Below are 13,927 nucleotides of genomic sequence, written 5' to 3'. Positions count from 1 at the left end.
TAATGGCTCGCGGAGGAAAAATCAGACCACACGACCAACAACAATAACACAACAACAAACATGGAACATTTTTTAGTTTAGGCCTGTGTCAGACTTCGCCCAGCTCCCTCTGGAGCCACAACAAGCGCTACGCAACATGTGTCGGAAGTACCCCCCAAGGCCCGTAAACACATTTGGATGTGTGGAATCGGTTCCCCTTTCTGTTCAGGCCGCAATGGCAGCGGTTTTAACCCCTGATCACAGCCACGCCCCCTGTGGTGCCAGCAGGCTCCTCCTCTAAGCCCACAAAGATTATGCTTTGTGGAAAACCTGACAAAGTTTTACAGCAGTTTTTACATCTGTTTGGATGAATGTCTGAGGTGACGAAGATTTCTGAATTTGTGAAAGATCGTATTTGCACCTTGTAGGGGTGGGTCGGTAGGGCTCCGGACACAGACACACGATGACAGGGTGGTCGGTTTAAATATATTTATTTTACTTCCGCTCGCAGGAACGCCGCTCGCTCGGTCGGTCTTCCCCCCCCTCGCTCGCCCCTGCCTCACTGCTATAAAGGGGAGAGCACACACACACATGTCATTATCCCCAGGTGATTGTTATTATTTTCACCTGGCACTGTTCCCCGAGCCACTCCCCCTCTCTCCCACCTGCAGCCGGGCTGAAACCACACCCGCCACCACATACCCCCACCGCCCGACTTAGGCCGGGGAGCCGTCCGGCCTAGCTTACTCCCCCCCCCCTCCCTCCAGCGGGCGGGAGAGGAAGTCCGCCACGACCATCTGCGTCCCCGGCCTATGGACCACCTTGAAGTTAAAAGGCTGCATGGCCAGATACCACCGAGTGATCCGGGCGTTAGTATCCTTCATGCGGTGGAGCCATTGGAGCGGGGCGTGGTCCGAACAGAGGGTGAATGAGCGTCCCAGGAGGTAGTAGCGCAGGGAGCCCACCGCCCACCGGATGGCCAGGCACTCCTTCTCCACCGTGCTGTACCTGGCCTCCCTCTCCGACAGTTTCCGGCTGATGTAGACCACCGGGCGGTCGACCCCCCCGACCTCCTGGGACAAAACGGCCCCCAGCCCTCTGTCCGACGCGTCGGTCTGCAGCACAAACGGGAGAGAAAAGTTAGGTGTGTGGAGGAGCGGCTCCCCACAGAGAGTCTGTTTTACCTTCTCAAACGCCCGCTGACACTGCTCCGACCACTGGACCGGATCTGACGCACCTTTCCGGGTCAGGTCGGTCAAGGGGCTGGTGAGGTCCGCAAACCCGGCGATGAACCGTCTGTAGTAACCTGCCAGCCCCAAAAACCGCCTCACCTCCTTTTTCGTCTTGGGGCGCGGGCAGGCTGCAATTGCCGCTGTCTTGTCCACCTGGGGACGCACCTGCCCCCCCCCCAAGTGGTACCCCAAATACCGTACCTCCCTCCGTCCAACTGCACACTTCCCCGGGTTGGCGGTGAGCCCGGCCCGCCTCAACGACTCCAGCACCGCGTCCACCCGCCCCTGTCAGACCGCACCACCTCATAATCAACATCCCCCACCCGGCGTGTGACCTCGAAGGGCCCTTGCCACTTAGCCAGGAGTTTTGAGTTGGAAGAAGGAAGTAATACAAGTACCTTTTCTCCCGGTGTGAATTCTCGCAGCTTGGCTCCTCTGTTGTACAGCCGCTGTTGTCGTTCCTGGGCCTGGAGCAAATTCTCTCGTGACATCCTACCCAGTGTGTGGAGCTTTGCTCGTAGGTCCAGGACGTACTGGATCTCGTTTTTCCCGGGGCTCGGACCTTCCTCCCAGCTTTCTTTAATAAGATCCAGCACCCCTCTTGGTGATCTGCCAAACAGAAGCTCAAAGGGGGAAAACCCGGTGGAGGCCTGGGGGACCTCCCGGACTGCAAACAACAGAGGGTCAAGCCATTTATCCCAATTACGTTCATCGTCGCTAATAAATTTACGAATCATGGACTTCAGCGTCCTATTCATCCGCTCCACCAACCCGTCAGTCTGGGGATGATAAACGCTGGTGCGGACGGACTTAATGCCCAGTAACCCGTAAAGTTCTCCCAGTGTGCGCGACATGAACGAGGTGCCCTGGTCTGTTAGAATCTCTTTCGGGATTCCAACCCGGGAGATGACCTGAAACAGTGCTTGCGCGACGCTCTTTGCAGAGATATTGCGCAATGGCACCGCCTCCGGATACCGGGTTGCATAATCCATGAGGACTAACACAAAGCGGTATCCGCGTGCGCTCCGGTGGAATGGCCCGATTAGATCCATGCCGATGCGCTCGAACGGGACCTCCACCAGCGGTAGAGGCCGCAGCGGGGCACGCGGGATGGCTGGTGAATTGACTAGCTGACACTCCGGGCAGGACGCACACCAGCGGCGCGCGTCCGCCCGGATGCCTGGCAAATAAAATCGGGCCATTATCCGGTCTAGTGTTTTCCCGTATCCCATGTGACCCGCCATCGGATTATAATGAGCCGCCTGGAAAATCATTTCCCGGCGGCTTTTCGGCACCAGCAACTGGGTGTTTTCCTGCCCCGTTCGAGTGTCACGACTCACTCTGTACAACCTGTCCCTAATCAATGAGAAGTGCGGGTACGACAGTGCTACGTCAGGGCGCACCAAATGACCATCAATTTTTATCACCTGGTCGTAGGCTGAGCGTAGAGTATCGTCACGAGACTGCTCGAGTGGAAAATCTTCCATGGCGCGGAACTCGGGAACCGCCGGAGTCTCCTCGGGAGGCTCCGCCGGTTCCCCCCCTCCCCCGGCGGCGTCGGACGACCTCGCGTCACCGCTGAGCACAGCACAAATACCGCATGTCCCTGTCGGTCGTGAACGCACCCCCGCAGCCTCTCCCATTAGCGTGTTAAATCCCTCCCAATCCGTCCCCAAAATTACGGAGTGCGTCAGGTGGGAGCTAACCGCGACCTTTATTCTATATTTTCTCCCCTTGAACCTAAGTTCGACGGACACTATGGGATACTCATGAATGTCCCCGTGCACACACCTAATTTTCACCCGCGACGCTTCTACCAATGCCCCTGGCCGAACCAGGCTCTGATGTATCATGGACTGCGAGCAGCCCGAATCCACCATCGCCTGGCGTGTACCCCCCTGGATTCTTACCGGAACGCGGTACGTCGCTCCCGGGCCGGGGGAGGGTGATGGAGCGCCGGCGACCCGGATCACCTGCCCCACCTCCATCAGCGGGCACTCCCTCCGCAGGTGGCCGAGCCGCCCGCACTTCCAGCACTCCTGCCCTGGCGTTTGAGAACCTCCCGTTGGGTCAGGAAGGGTGCCGGGGTTTGCTGCGGTCGGGGGGTCCCGGTGTACAGCTGCCGGCGGCCGACGTGGGGCCGGTGTGGGCCGCTCCGTGGTCCGCTGCGGGCTCCCTCCGGCTGGCGCTGCTGCCGGTTGCGTCGCAGGCAGCGCTCCCTCCCGGCAGCCCCGTCTGCTGCGGTGCACCGCCAGGTGGTCCTCGGCCAGGGTGGTGGCCGCCTCCAGCGTCGGTGGCCGGTGGTACCGGACCCACGCCGCCGTCCGGGCCGGGAGCCCCTCCACGAACTGCTCCAGTACCACCGCCTCCAGGACTTCTGCCGCTGTCTCCACCCCCGTCGGCCGGAGCCACCTGGCGGCGGCGTCCCGGAGCCGCCGCCCGTAGGTGAACGGCCGATCCTCTGGCCCCTGCCTGGCCCCCCGGAATCGCCGCCGGTGGTCCTCGGGCAGCAGCCCCAGCCGGTCGACCACGGCCTTCCGCACGGCCGCATAGTCTCTCCGAGCCGCCGGGGGGAGCCCCATGGCCGCCGTCTGCGCCTCCCCGGTCAGGAGGGGCACCAGCCTGACCGGCCACTCTTCCTCCGGCCAGCAGCATGCCTCCGCCGTCGCCTCGAAGGCCTCCAGGAAGGACTGGGCGTCGTCCTCTGCCGTCATCCGGTGGAGGGTCAGGCCCGCCATCGCCGTCGGGCCCGGTGGTGGTAGCGGGGGTCCCGACCGCGACACCAATAGCTCCAGCGCCTGGGCCTGCCTCCCCACCTGGGCCTGGAGCGCACCCAGGAACTGCCGGTTAGCCTCGGCCTGGTCCCTCTGGATCGCCGCCAGCTCCCCAATCATCTGGCCCAGTGCCAGCGCAGGTTGGGCCGGCATCGCCTGCTGTCCCTCATCCGCCATGCCCCACGTTGGGTGCCACTGTAGGGGTGGGTCGGTAGGGCTCCGGACACAGACACACGATGACAGGGTGGTCGGTTTAAATATATTTATTTTACTTCCGCTCGCAGGAACGCCGCTCGCTCGGTCGGTCTTCCCCCCCCTCGCTCGCCCCTGCCTCACTGCTATAAAGGGGAGAGCACACACACACATGTCATTATCCCCAGGTGATTGTTATTATTTTCACCTGGCACTGTTCCCCGAGCCACTCCCCCTCTCTCCCACCTGCAGCCGGGCTGAAACCACACCCGCCACCACACACCTTTTAACTGGTCGCTACTAGCTCCGACTCAGGGGTACAAAAATGATGTTCTCAGATGTAAAACATCATCTAAACGTGTCTACGTTTGATCATTTTGTCCACTTGATGTTGATGTTGATGTTAAGAAAACGAGATATAATAAAATATGTTGAGGATATGTTGGTTGGTTGAAAAAGCGCTTGGAAAAAACCTGGAATTGAAAAAAGAGATCTAAATGTGGGTCTTAAAGTGTGCTGAGGCGAGCACACATATTCAAACAAAGTCTGGGTAAATCCGGGGGAAAGCAGGGCGAAACAAGCCAATTAATCTCTCTTCGATTCTGTGCCTTTTGTTTCCTCCCTGCTCAGTTTTGTTCCGTTACCCTTCTCAATATCTCAAACAAGTCCTTAAAAGGCCCTCGGCGGCCGAGTTAAAGTCCCCCGGAGCAGTAAAACTGTGTTAAAGTGAGTGATGGTGGCTGTGTGTGGAACCGTCTGGGACTGTGAGGGCGAGCGGGGGAGAGCGCAGAAAGGACAATCTGCTGAAGAGGATAATGTCACAAGGATCCCATTAAGATTACCTTATTGCTCAGTCGACCCAAAGGGAATTGGCTTTTCTGCGTGCGCATTTCCCCCCTCAACACACGCCCTAAAAGGCAGTCCCTCTCGGGACGGATCGGAGACACAGGGGTCCGAGGAGAGAGGGGTTGTGGTTTGGTGTCCCTCTCAAGTGGGCTTTCTAATTTCCTTACATTCCTCAGTACACTGGCCGACGGTGCTGAAAATTAAACCTGCAACAAGAAGTTTTATGTTGGCATTTAGACGAGAGGAAGAGAAATTATCCAAGAAAGAGTTTGGCAGAAGTAAAAAAAAAGTAACGCGAGTGGTGAAGATGGGAGAGCAACGCACCCACGGCGAGGACGTGAAGTGTTTACAAGACGAAGATGTCTCTGCTCCTCCGGCTACCCCATGCCTCGCTCGCCGACACACCGCCATCGCCGCTAATCAGCCAATCAGGCCTCTTAGACAGAATCCAGTCGTGATTGGCTGATTAACCAAGCTCATCAACACGCCACCCGATGTGGCTTCAAACGCAACGGCGCACTGTGAAAATTACCGAGTTTATCCTGTAGAGAGTGTGTGTGTGTGTGTGTGTGTGTGCGTGCCTGTGCACATATGCATAATATATGCATGCATTTATCATCTCCTTTGCATTTATGAGTCTGTATGGGCAAGTCCACAAAGTTTCACATATTGAAAGTTCCACCACTGTAAAAAGAAGTTATGGTGTGTTTGTGTGTAACCACCATCTGAGCACAATGGTCACAGAGGATCAAATCCAAATGTTATTAATATTCCATATAATTAAATTACACCTGTACGTTTTAATGCTGTTGGTGAAGAGTCATATTCTTTGTCGGAGAAAGCACCTCATGTTTTTGACACAAAATAAATGGATTGAAATGTTGCTTGTCTTGGGGGATCCAGACTTTTAGTGAAATAATAACCCTGGGATTTCAAAGTGGGAAAACATGGGAAGCCTTGAACTTACAGCTGATTCTGAGCTGAAGCTCCCTGACCTGAGGTGGCAGGACGTTCCTGGAGAGTAGAGCTCTCCTTTAGAAAAAAAGCTCCTTCCCTCTGCTCTTTTTTTTTTCTCTCTCCTCGGTTCTGGGGATGACTCCAGCCGAATCCTGGGATAACATTTCAGAGCACATCCGTGAAAGTATGAGATTAGTATGCTGAAAGGGGAACACGTTTCACTCAAAACAGTGCTACATGCAACTGAACTGAGGAGTCACCCTGCAGCTTCTCGCTATTGGCTGCAGCAGCTGCCGCAGCACTTCCACTCACAATATTTTCCACGGTTGCCTCTATCTGTTACGCGTATCTCCTACCTGTCGTCCCTTCATTCATCCCCCTCTCCGTTATCACTGATAACGTGCAGAGCACGGCAACACGTAGCAGGACCCGAAGGCAGATCAATGCCAATATTTATTTCATGTCTAATTACTGGGGAAGAAGCGCAGTCCAGAGAAACCTCTCACAGCCGGCCGCGCCAAAGAGGCGCTGCCTGAGCTCCGTGAGCGAGGAGCACGTAATAGAAGTGCAGGTTATTTGATATAAACGGAGCGAGCCACGGCCCCTTTCTTATGGAGCCTCCAGAAAGCTGAGGGAGATTTGGTCCCCATCGGAACAAGCTAAACACATCTTATTTTCATTTCATCTTTACATTTTCAAACCCTTTACCAGGACCTAATAATACACAAACTCTTTTAAGCCTCGATTATGACATGGATTGCTTCTGTGGTGTAAATGAGGCAATCTAAGCAATTACAGGCTTTTTCATTGATCTGTTGTTCTTTCTTCATGATCAATTTATCAAGTCCGCGAAGGTACAAAGGTTCACAGCTACAGGCCGTGTTCATTTTCATTGCTGTCATTTCCAATAATCTACAGCATTTTCTTCATTACGGATCAATAGTCCCCGCTCCGTGTTTGATTATGATTGCCATCAGTTAACAGGGGGAATGTGGGATCTTTATATAGAGTACAGTCAACATGTGTGTTGTGTAATAAGATGCTGATTTGACACTATATAAAGAAATTAAATTGAATGACTAATCCCTTCTGTTTCTGTATCATCCCCTTCAGATTTGTTCCTGACAACCAAAGGGCCTAAGTTTGAGACCTGGATCAGCAAGGTAATTGACTATTTTAGACCTGTTTTTGCCTCTTTTTTTTTTGAGAGTGCGGTGGGGGCCGAGCAGCCATGGCTGAGTCACTGCAGCCGAGCAGTAGGAGGCGTGACCCCTGTGGGTTTGCCGCTGTGCAAAGTCAAGTCATTGTTTTTATGTCACTTAGTCATCATACACTCTATTTTGTAATATATCATCACATCACTGTATTTGTCACTGCAGGGCTTAAGTTTATGATGTTGCTGAAATATTGCTGGGACAAATGGCCTGGGCCAATTACTCGCCTAAGAAACGCAGTATTTTTTTACAAGGAAAAAATAAAAGTAAAAAGCTTCTAGCTGTAGTAGTAGTTAAAATCCCCTTTAGCCTCATCACTTGATCTCAGCCACCGTTCATCCATGAAGTTCATTAAGTAGGCACCTACAATATGGCCCATGTATTCCACATACAAACAAGGAAATCACCGGGTTCTGTGTGCACGTACAACCAAACGCAGCTACCCAAAGACCACCACAGCGCGCCGTCCATTCCCTCGGTGCAACGAACAGATCAGCAGCGTGATGGGGGGCTTGGGGGGGGGGGGTGGGGGGGGGGTGCAGGATCGTTAGCCCTGCCCCAGGATTAGTTGATATTCTGGGAGAGCAGAGAGAGGCTCTGGGTTTTTGTCGAAGGGGCCTACTTGAAATTCAGCAGTAGGAGGCACAAGCCGAGCAGTAGTCTTATCACAGAGAGGGGGGGTTAGGAGAAAGGAGGGAGGGACTGGGACGAGGGACTGAGAGGGACAGAAGGATTTGGCGGAGGCAGTGTGTGTATTACGGTGAGGCGGGACCAAGACGGAGCAAAACAAAGCAAATATACCGCCCAAAAAAGCCTGTAGGCTGGGTGACAGCTGGAGGACGATGCAAAGGAATTTCCAGAGGAAACTTTTATTTGTTGTAATCTTTGGAGGCCTGTTCAATGTCTGTCACCTGGTCAAAAATCTGTTGCGTGGACAGTTGTCTATTGTGTGTCTGATGGGGAAACAGCTATTTGATGGATTCCCTCCATCAGCTTGTACAGCTATTCGTGGTCCCCACAGGATAGACCTGACTGACTCTACTCACCACCGCTTACTTTAACTCTCGCACCTCCATGAGGCACTGAGGCACATGAGGCTATTTATTTACAATGTTTCAATTTGATGGTACAGCCATTCATGTTCCCCAGAGGATTAATCTTTTTCTAGCCTCTGTCATCCTGCCATCTTCAGGTCAAGTTGGGTTTTCCTGCAAAGTTAATTACACTGCATCAGCCTCAGCTGCTGTTTATGCCATTTATATTGGACGTTAGCGTGGTAACACCGCTAAGTTAAATATTACAAATACACATTCACATGCTCTGCTTAATAGCAGAGCATGTGAATGTGTATATGTATATGTGTATATCTCTTACAATTTTCAGTGCAAATTAGCTTTAACCTATAGAAAAGGGTTAGGGTGAAAATTGGAATGTAGATGATGATCTGTTTTTTCTGTGTAAGGAAACCCAGGTTATCTCCTTCATCTAAACTCGCAACAAGCCTGGTTCAAAGTATGTAATGATTGTGAAAAAGAATCTAGACATTTTCCTCCCTGACTGTGAAGAATTCATGTTTGGCTTTGTATCTTCCATTGCTCCTAATTAATTCTTCATCTTTTATTATTGTACTCTTTGTGGGATGGGTAAATATTTAATTTAATTGATTGCTACGCCTTCAAAATAAGGTTTAAGTGTTCCTTTTTTTAATCTGTATTTTTCCTTTTCCTCTTTCCTTTAACGCAGACGCAAGGGCTCACAGCCATTCGATCTTGAATAAAATCCAAAACATTGTTCCTCCAAACACACATAACATGCACACGCACAAACTGATAAATACATATGCACAAACAGGCATTCTGCCAGCGCCCGTGTGCATTAGAGCCCTTTTTCGTCCCACGGTGGTATTCGGTTCAACGCAGCTTCATCTATCGGTCACAGGCCAGCGCCCCTCGTTCACACACTCTGTTTTAATTACTTTTCTATGGTTTCTCCAGGCCGCCCCGTTCCTCTGCTTTCCTGCGATTATACAAGAGAAGGTAGTCATGGGGCTTACAGGGCCTGGATGTTAGTGTGAACATGCATCATTTACAAACTATTTCATACTGTTATTTTAATACACTTTTTTTTATTGCAAAAGAATGATGTGTCCTCCCGCAAAATTTAAAGCTATTTTGATGTTGTGCAAACTGTTAATAATAATAAATCAATCATAATATGCACATATTATAACATTTTCACGAGCTTAAGTTAGCCCTTACTTTATAGAGGGGAGTAAAATATTTCGACTGCAACAACGCATATTTTTATTACTTTTGTCACTGCATTCATTGTGACAGCTTCATGTGGCATAGAGTTGAAGTTACTCGACAGCATAACATATATTTTATTCACAAGCTACTGTGGAAAGTTTATCCTAGCTACTATAGCAAGTACATTAAATAATTATACACTGCATGTTCGCAGTCTCAAGCACCGGCGAGGGGATCCAACCCGTGTCCCATTGTCCCAACCCACATTTTATCCCACACATTAGATGTTAGTACCCAGCACCAACATCTAACCTGCACCACATTGACTGTCTGTGTGTGTGTGTTTAGGGTGTGATGTGAACAGATGCAAGAATAATAGCGAGACATGTAATCCTTTCATCTTCACACATCAATCAGCTGCTCTCAAGCTGTCACACACGTCACGGTTTTAATCATGACATCTAGCAATCAGGCAGCCAGCAGCAGTCAATCGCACACAGATCTGGTCCTCAGTGCGCAGAGTTAACACCCTGTTGCCACATCTGTAGGTGCGTCTGTATGAGTGCGTGTGCAATTGGAAGCTGGTGATCTAATTAACATGAGTTGATACGGCACGATTTTGAAGAACCCAGCTTCAAAGTGCTCCATTTTCTTTTTCACGGGTCAGTCGGACGGCATGCAGAAGGTGTATCACGCTTTGCACAGACGTACCGTAAACCCGATGAGGAGGAGAAATGCTGCATGTAAATGAGAAGTGCCGCTGCCTAAAAAATATTCCCAGACACGTTAAACTTCTTATTTATACTTTCGCCATCCAGGAACGAGGGACAATGTTGTGGGCTTAATGTGGTATGAGCACTGCGCCAGACTCTGCTTTAAAAAGTCCTCCTTTGAATGCTAGATTGTTCGTCAGCATGTGGTAACCTTAACTTAATTTGACCTTGTGTGCTCTGAGGAATTTACCATCCATTCAATTTTGTTTGAATGAAAACTTAAATCCAGTCTTTCATTAATTCTGATTTGGAAGTAAGAAATAATGTAATAAGTGACTTATTTCTTTCTACATTCGTGCCGAAGTGAAGATTAATTTTAGTGTTATTTGGAAAAGTAGTTTGAAAAAACTTTAGAGAAGCATTCAATCTGAGATTTGGTGTGATGTTTTGTTACTTTGTTTGCCTATGTTTGTAAGAGAGGGAAATGAGTTATTCTTTTGAGTCCTAAAAACCATTATCAATAGGATTTGTAACATGATCGTGTTTAGGGATTTTTGCTTCGGAAAATAAACTCCTATTACCACCGTGTGTGTGTGTGTGTGTGTGTGTGTGTGTGTGCATTCAGTATACAGTATTTAAGGAACCAATCATTCTCCACAAATAGAAGTAAATAGATTTGTGCTACAAATAAATATATCCGCCGCCATCCTGAATCTTCGTATCGGGGACTTAGCCCAAATGATACTGCCAAAATAAATGCCTCTACATTTCTGCCCCATCAGCATTCAAAGCGTCAAACAAGAATATAATGATTAACCCTCGAAAAGCACGTATGTTTGCCTTGAATGATTTAAATAGAGCGTAGCATTGGGCTTTTATGTGACTAAGTGTTCAGTTTGAAGGTTTTCCAAACCAGTAGGTTTGTGCTTATTAAAGTTATTAAAGTATATTAATGGACATTTAATAATACAAAATGTGTTGTATGGGTAAGAACCAATCTTCTGCAAATAACCTCGATTGTTCTGGTTTCTCTCAGTCAGCACTATTTAGGCAGTGCATAATTAGCAGATACTCAAAAAGAAATGAAACAAAGGACATTGGAAAATAATGCTCTCTCTCTCTCTCTTACTCTGTCACACAGACCCTATTCCCAACCCTCAAAACTAGTTGTTAGACTGTGTGTGATGGCGATTTGAGCTATTTAAAACATAAAACACATGAAAACCTCCAGATTAGAACATTTACCAATATTCATGTTCCTGCCTGAGTAGTCTTGCAGTGCCCCGATTCATAAGTTAAATCATTGATGCACAAGCTGACCTGAAGGAAACGCCGTCATAAATCTACTGGAGCATCACACTGGCAGCACTATTCATTAGTCGGCTAATCTAAATGTCTCAGCGGGGACTTGGAGACCGTGCGTATGAGGCTGCCATTTAGATGATCAAGGGTTCAGTTTCTGCGACAGTTGTCTGGTGAAATTGAACCCACAACACCTCTAGTGAGGCTAGATGACTTTTTTTCCGCCCGCCATTTCAGAACCACCCTCTCAAAAAATCACTCATGGACCTCCCCAGTGGCTTTGATGGAACGAGAGGCCCTTTTCACCGATGACATGTCGAGCCTTGTTAGTATGAAAAGGATATGAAAAATGGAATGAATGACTACTGAATTCCATTAAGCTGCCCTGCTCTCACCGTCCTGCTATGGTACAATGCTGGCTCCCTTTCACGCTGTCACATAGGCCATTTCACCGTGACTTTCTCGCAATCCGATGAGCCAGATCACAGCTGTGCTGTGCCGACACATGTGCGTCGTGCAGTTCAATGCGGTCCACCGGACAGGAAAGCCTTCGGGTATAGATTTTTCGGCCCAAGTAGAGGCTGTAAAACGTCGGACAAACGTGCTTCGTTCCGATGAATTCTTTGTTTCTCTTGTCCTGACTAGAAGCTTTCATTTGGGGCGAGCAGTGACTAAACAGCTCCGCAGCAGGTTTTCGGGGGCCGCTTCTCTTCCCTTTGCTTTCCCTCAGTAGCAGAGGGCGGAGACAATGGTCCCTGGCTTTTGACAAATGGCCCGTATGAAGGCCTCATGGTGTTCCTCCGCTGGCGGTCTGATCCGTGCGGGTCCCAGCGGTCCGATTGGAAGCCGACATAACGAGTGTCCATTATGGTAGCTCATTGGGGACAGAGCTATCGTTAGTGTTATGAGCCACACTTGTGCTTTTCCTTCTTTCCAAAGACCTACACTCTTCAGGAGCAGATATTGTGGTTTCACTCAAATGTTTTTTTTTTTTTAATCAAACGTAAATGCTGTCAGCGAACAACCTGAAAAGGCTTCAGTCTACAACAGCATGTGACGTTTTTGTCCTTGAATAAAAGAGCTTTGAGCCGGCATGGTGAGTGATGCTCACGGGCCAACCACTTTGTGTCATTTGGTACAGACCGCGGTGATATTTATTGAGTGGATCGCTTTGGAGTGACAATTGGTCGCATTCAATGCGACGGTCACATTCTGAAAGTATTTTTCGGTCAACATGATCCAGTAATATTGGTAAAAAAGAAAAGAGAGACAATAAGTCTATTTTCTCTGCTAACAACACCCTTGAACTATTACATTTGTAGCACTTAAATAGTACTTTTAATGGCTGTTATCTATAACAAGTTGTAAATCGGCTTATTTGAAGAAATTGCAATTTATTAGAAAATATACCAACAAACTAACAGCAACATCACGTTTGTTAGCCTAGCACCGAAGGTTTGTTGATGATTAGCTAGGAGATCAACGTCGTCTGGAAACATCCCAGGTCTCCCAGGTAGATCTCGCTCCCCCATCTCATTTATTCACATCGACGTCCACCTCAATTGTCCTCTTTGGCTTGAAGGTGCCCTAAATTGTTGCGAAAGCTAGTTTTGCACGAAACCGATCATTTGTGGCATTTCTGGTCTTATGTTTAGCGATCACGGATCGCTACAAACAGAAATGACAACGTCAAATTGAACTGTTATTTTGAGTGCTCAATGATGTGGAACGCTTTGGTCAATGTAAACAGGTACAGTACATTATGGCCCGATACAGTGCACCCAGTGACTCGTCCTCAACTAATCAGAATACTAGTAATAAATATATCTGACGTATATATGTTTCTCTCACCTTGTCCCTCTCTCACTCTGCCCCCCTTTTCCTCATGAATCACTAATGTTGCTATCAGCAGGCAACAGTTTCCCACTGAACAGAGTCGCATCTGATCTCGCACACACACACACACTCACATACCCCCCACCCACACCGCCCCCCTTCAAATAAGCTTATCTCCTCGTCTTTCCCCCCATGCCCTCTGTAAAGGGCACCACACACACTGATGGCATTTGTTGTGCATATGAACTCCCACACCAGTTGTCTTCAATGTAAGCTCATATATCGGTATCTTAAAAGCCCGGTTGAACCTGCAATGTCTTAATGTGGGAACATGCATTTTTTACTACATTGTTTAAGGAGAATGATTATTCAACCAAGTAATTACAACTGATTCAGCCCTTGTCTGACTGAATTACACCAATCATTTTACTCAATAACACTCTACCATATTAAAGGAGTTTTTTCAGGGGCAGTATTTTCTCTGTGGTGAATACAGAGCATTCACATGCACTGCGACAGAAGATAAACTTGTCATGCTTGTGCACAAACATAGAAGAGCATAGAACTCAGTCCTGCTGCAAAGAACCATTATGTTTACCGTTATACACCTGTTCTCTATGTTCTCTATGTTTA

The 13,927-nt window shown here is 49.0% G+C and overlaps 1 protein-coding gene across 1 annotated transcript in view; it reads left to right on the top strand.

Annotated features, from left to right (window-relative positions):
• itfg1 (integrin alpha FG-GAP repeat containing 1) overlaps nt 1-13,927 on the top strand; it is a 100,899-nt gene that overhangs the window by 14,374 nt on the left and 72,598 nt on the right. Inside the window, exon 7 of the mRNA XM_037483738.2 lies at nt 7,094-7,143. Within this exon, the coding sequence (XP_037339635.2) occupies nt 7,094-7,143 (50 nt within the window). The remainder of the gene's footprint in view (nt 1-7,093; nt 7,144-13,927) is intronic.

Source organism: Pungitius pungitius, chromosome 4 (genome assembly GCF_949316345.1).
Source record: "Pungitius pungitius chromosome 4, fPunPun2.1, whole genome shotgun sequence".
Classification (NCBI taxonomy): Eukaryota; Metazoa; Chordata; class Actinopteri; order Perciformes; family Gasterosteidae; genus Pungitius; species Pungitius pungitius.
Note: the sequence above shows the minus strand (reverse complement) of the source record. Positions and strands in the feature narration are given on the sequence as shown.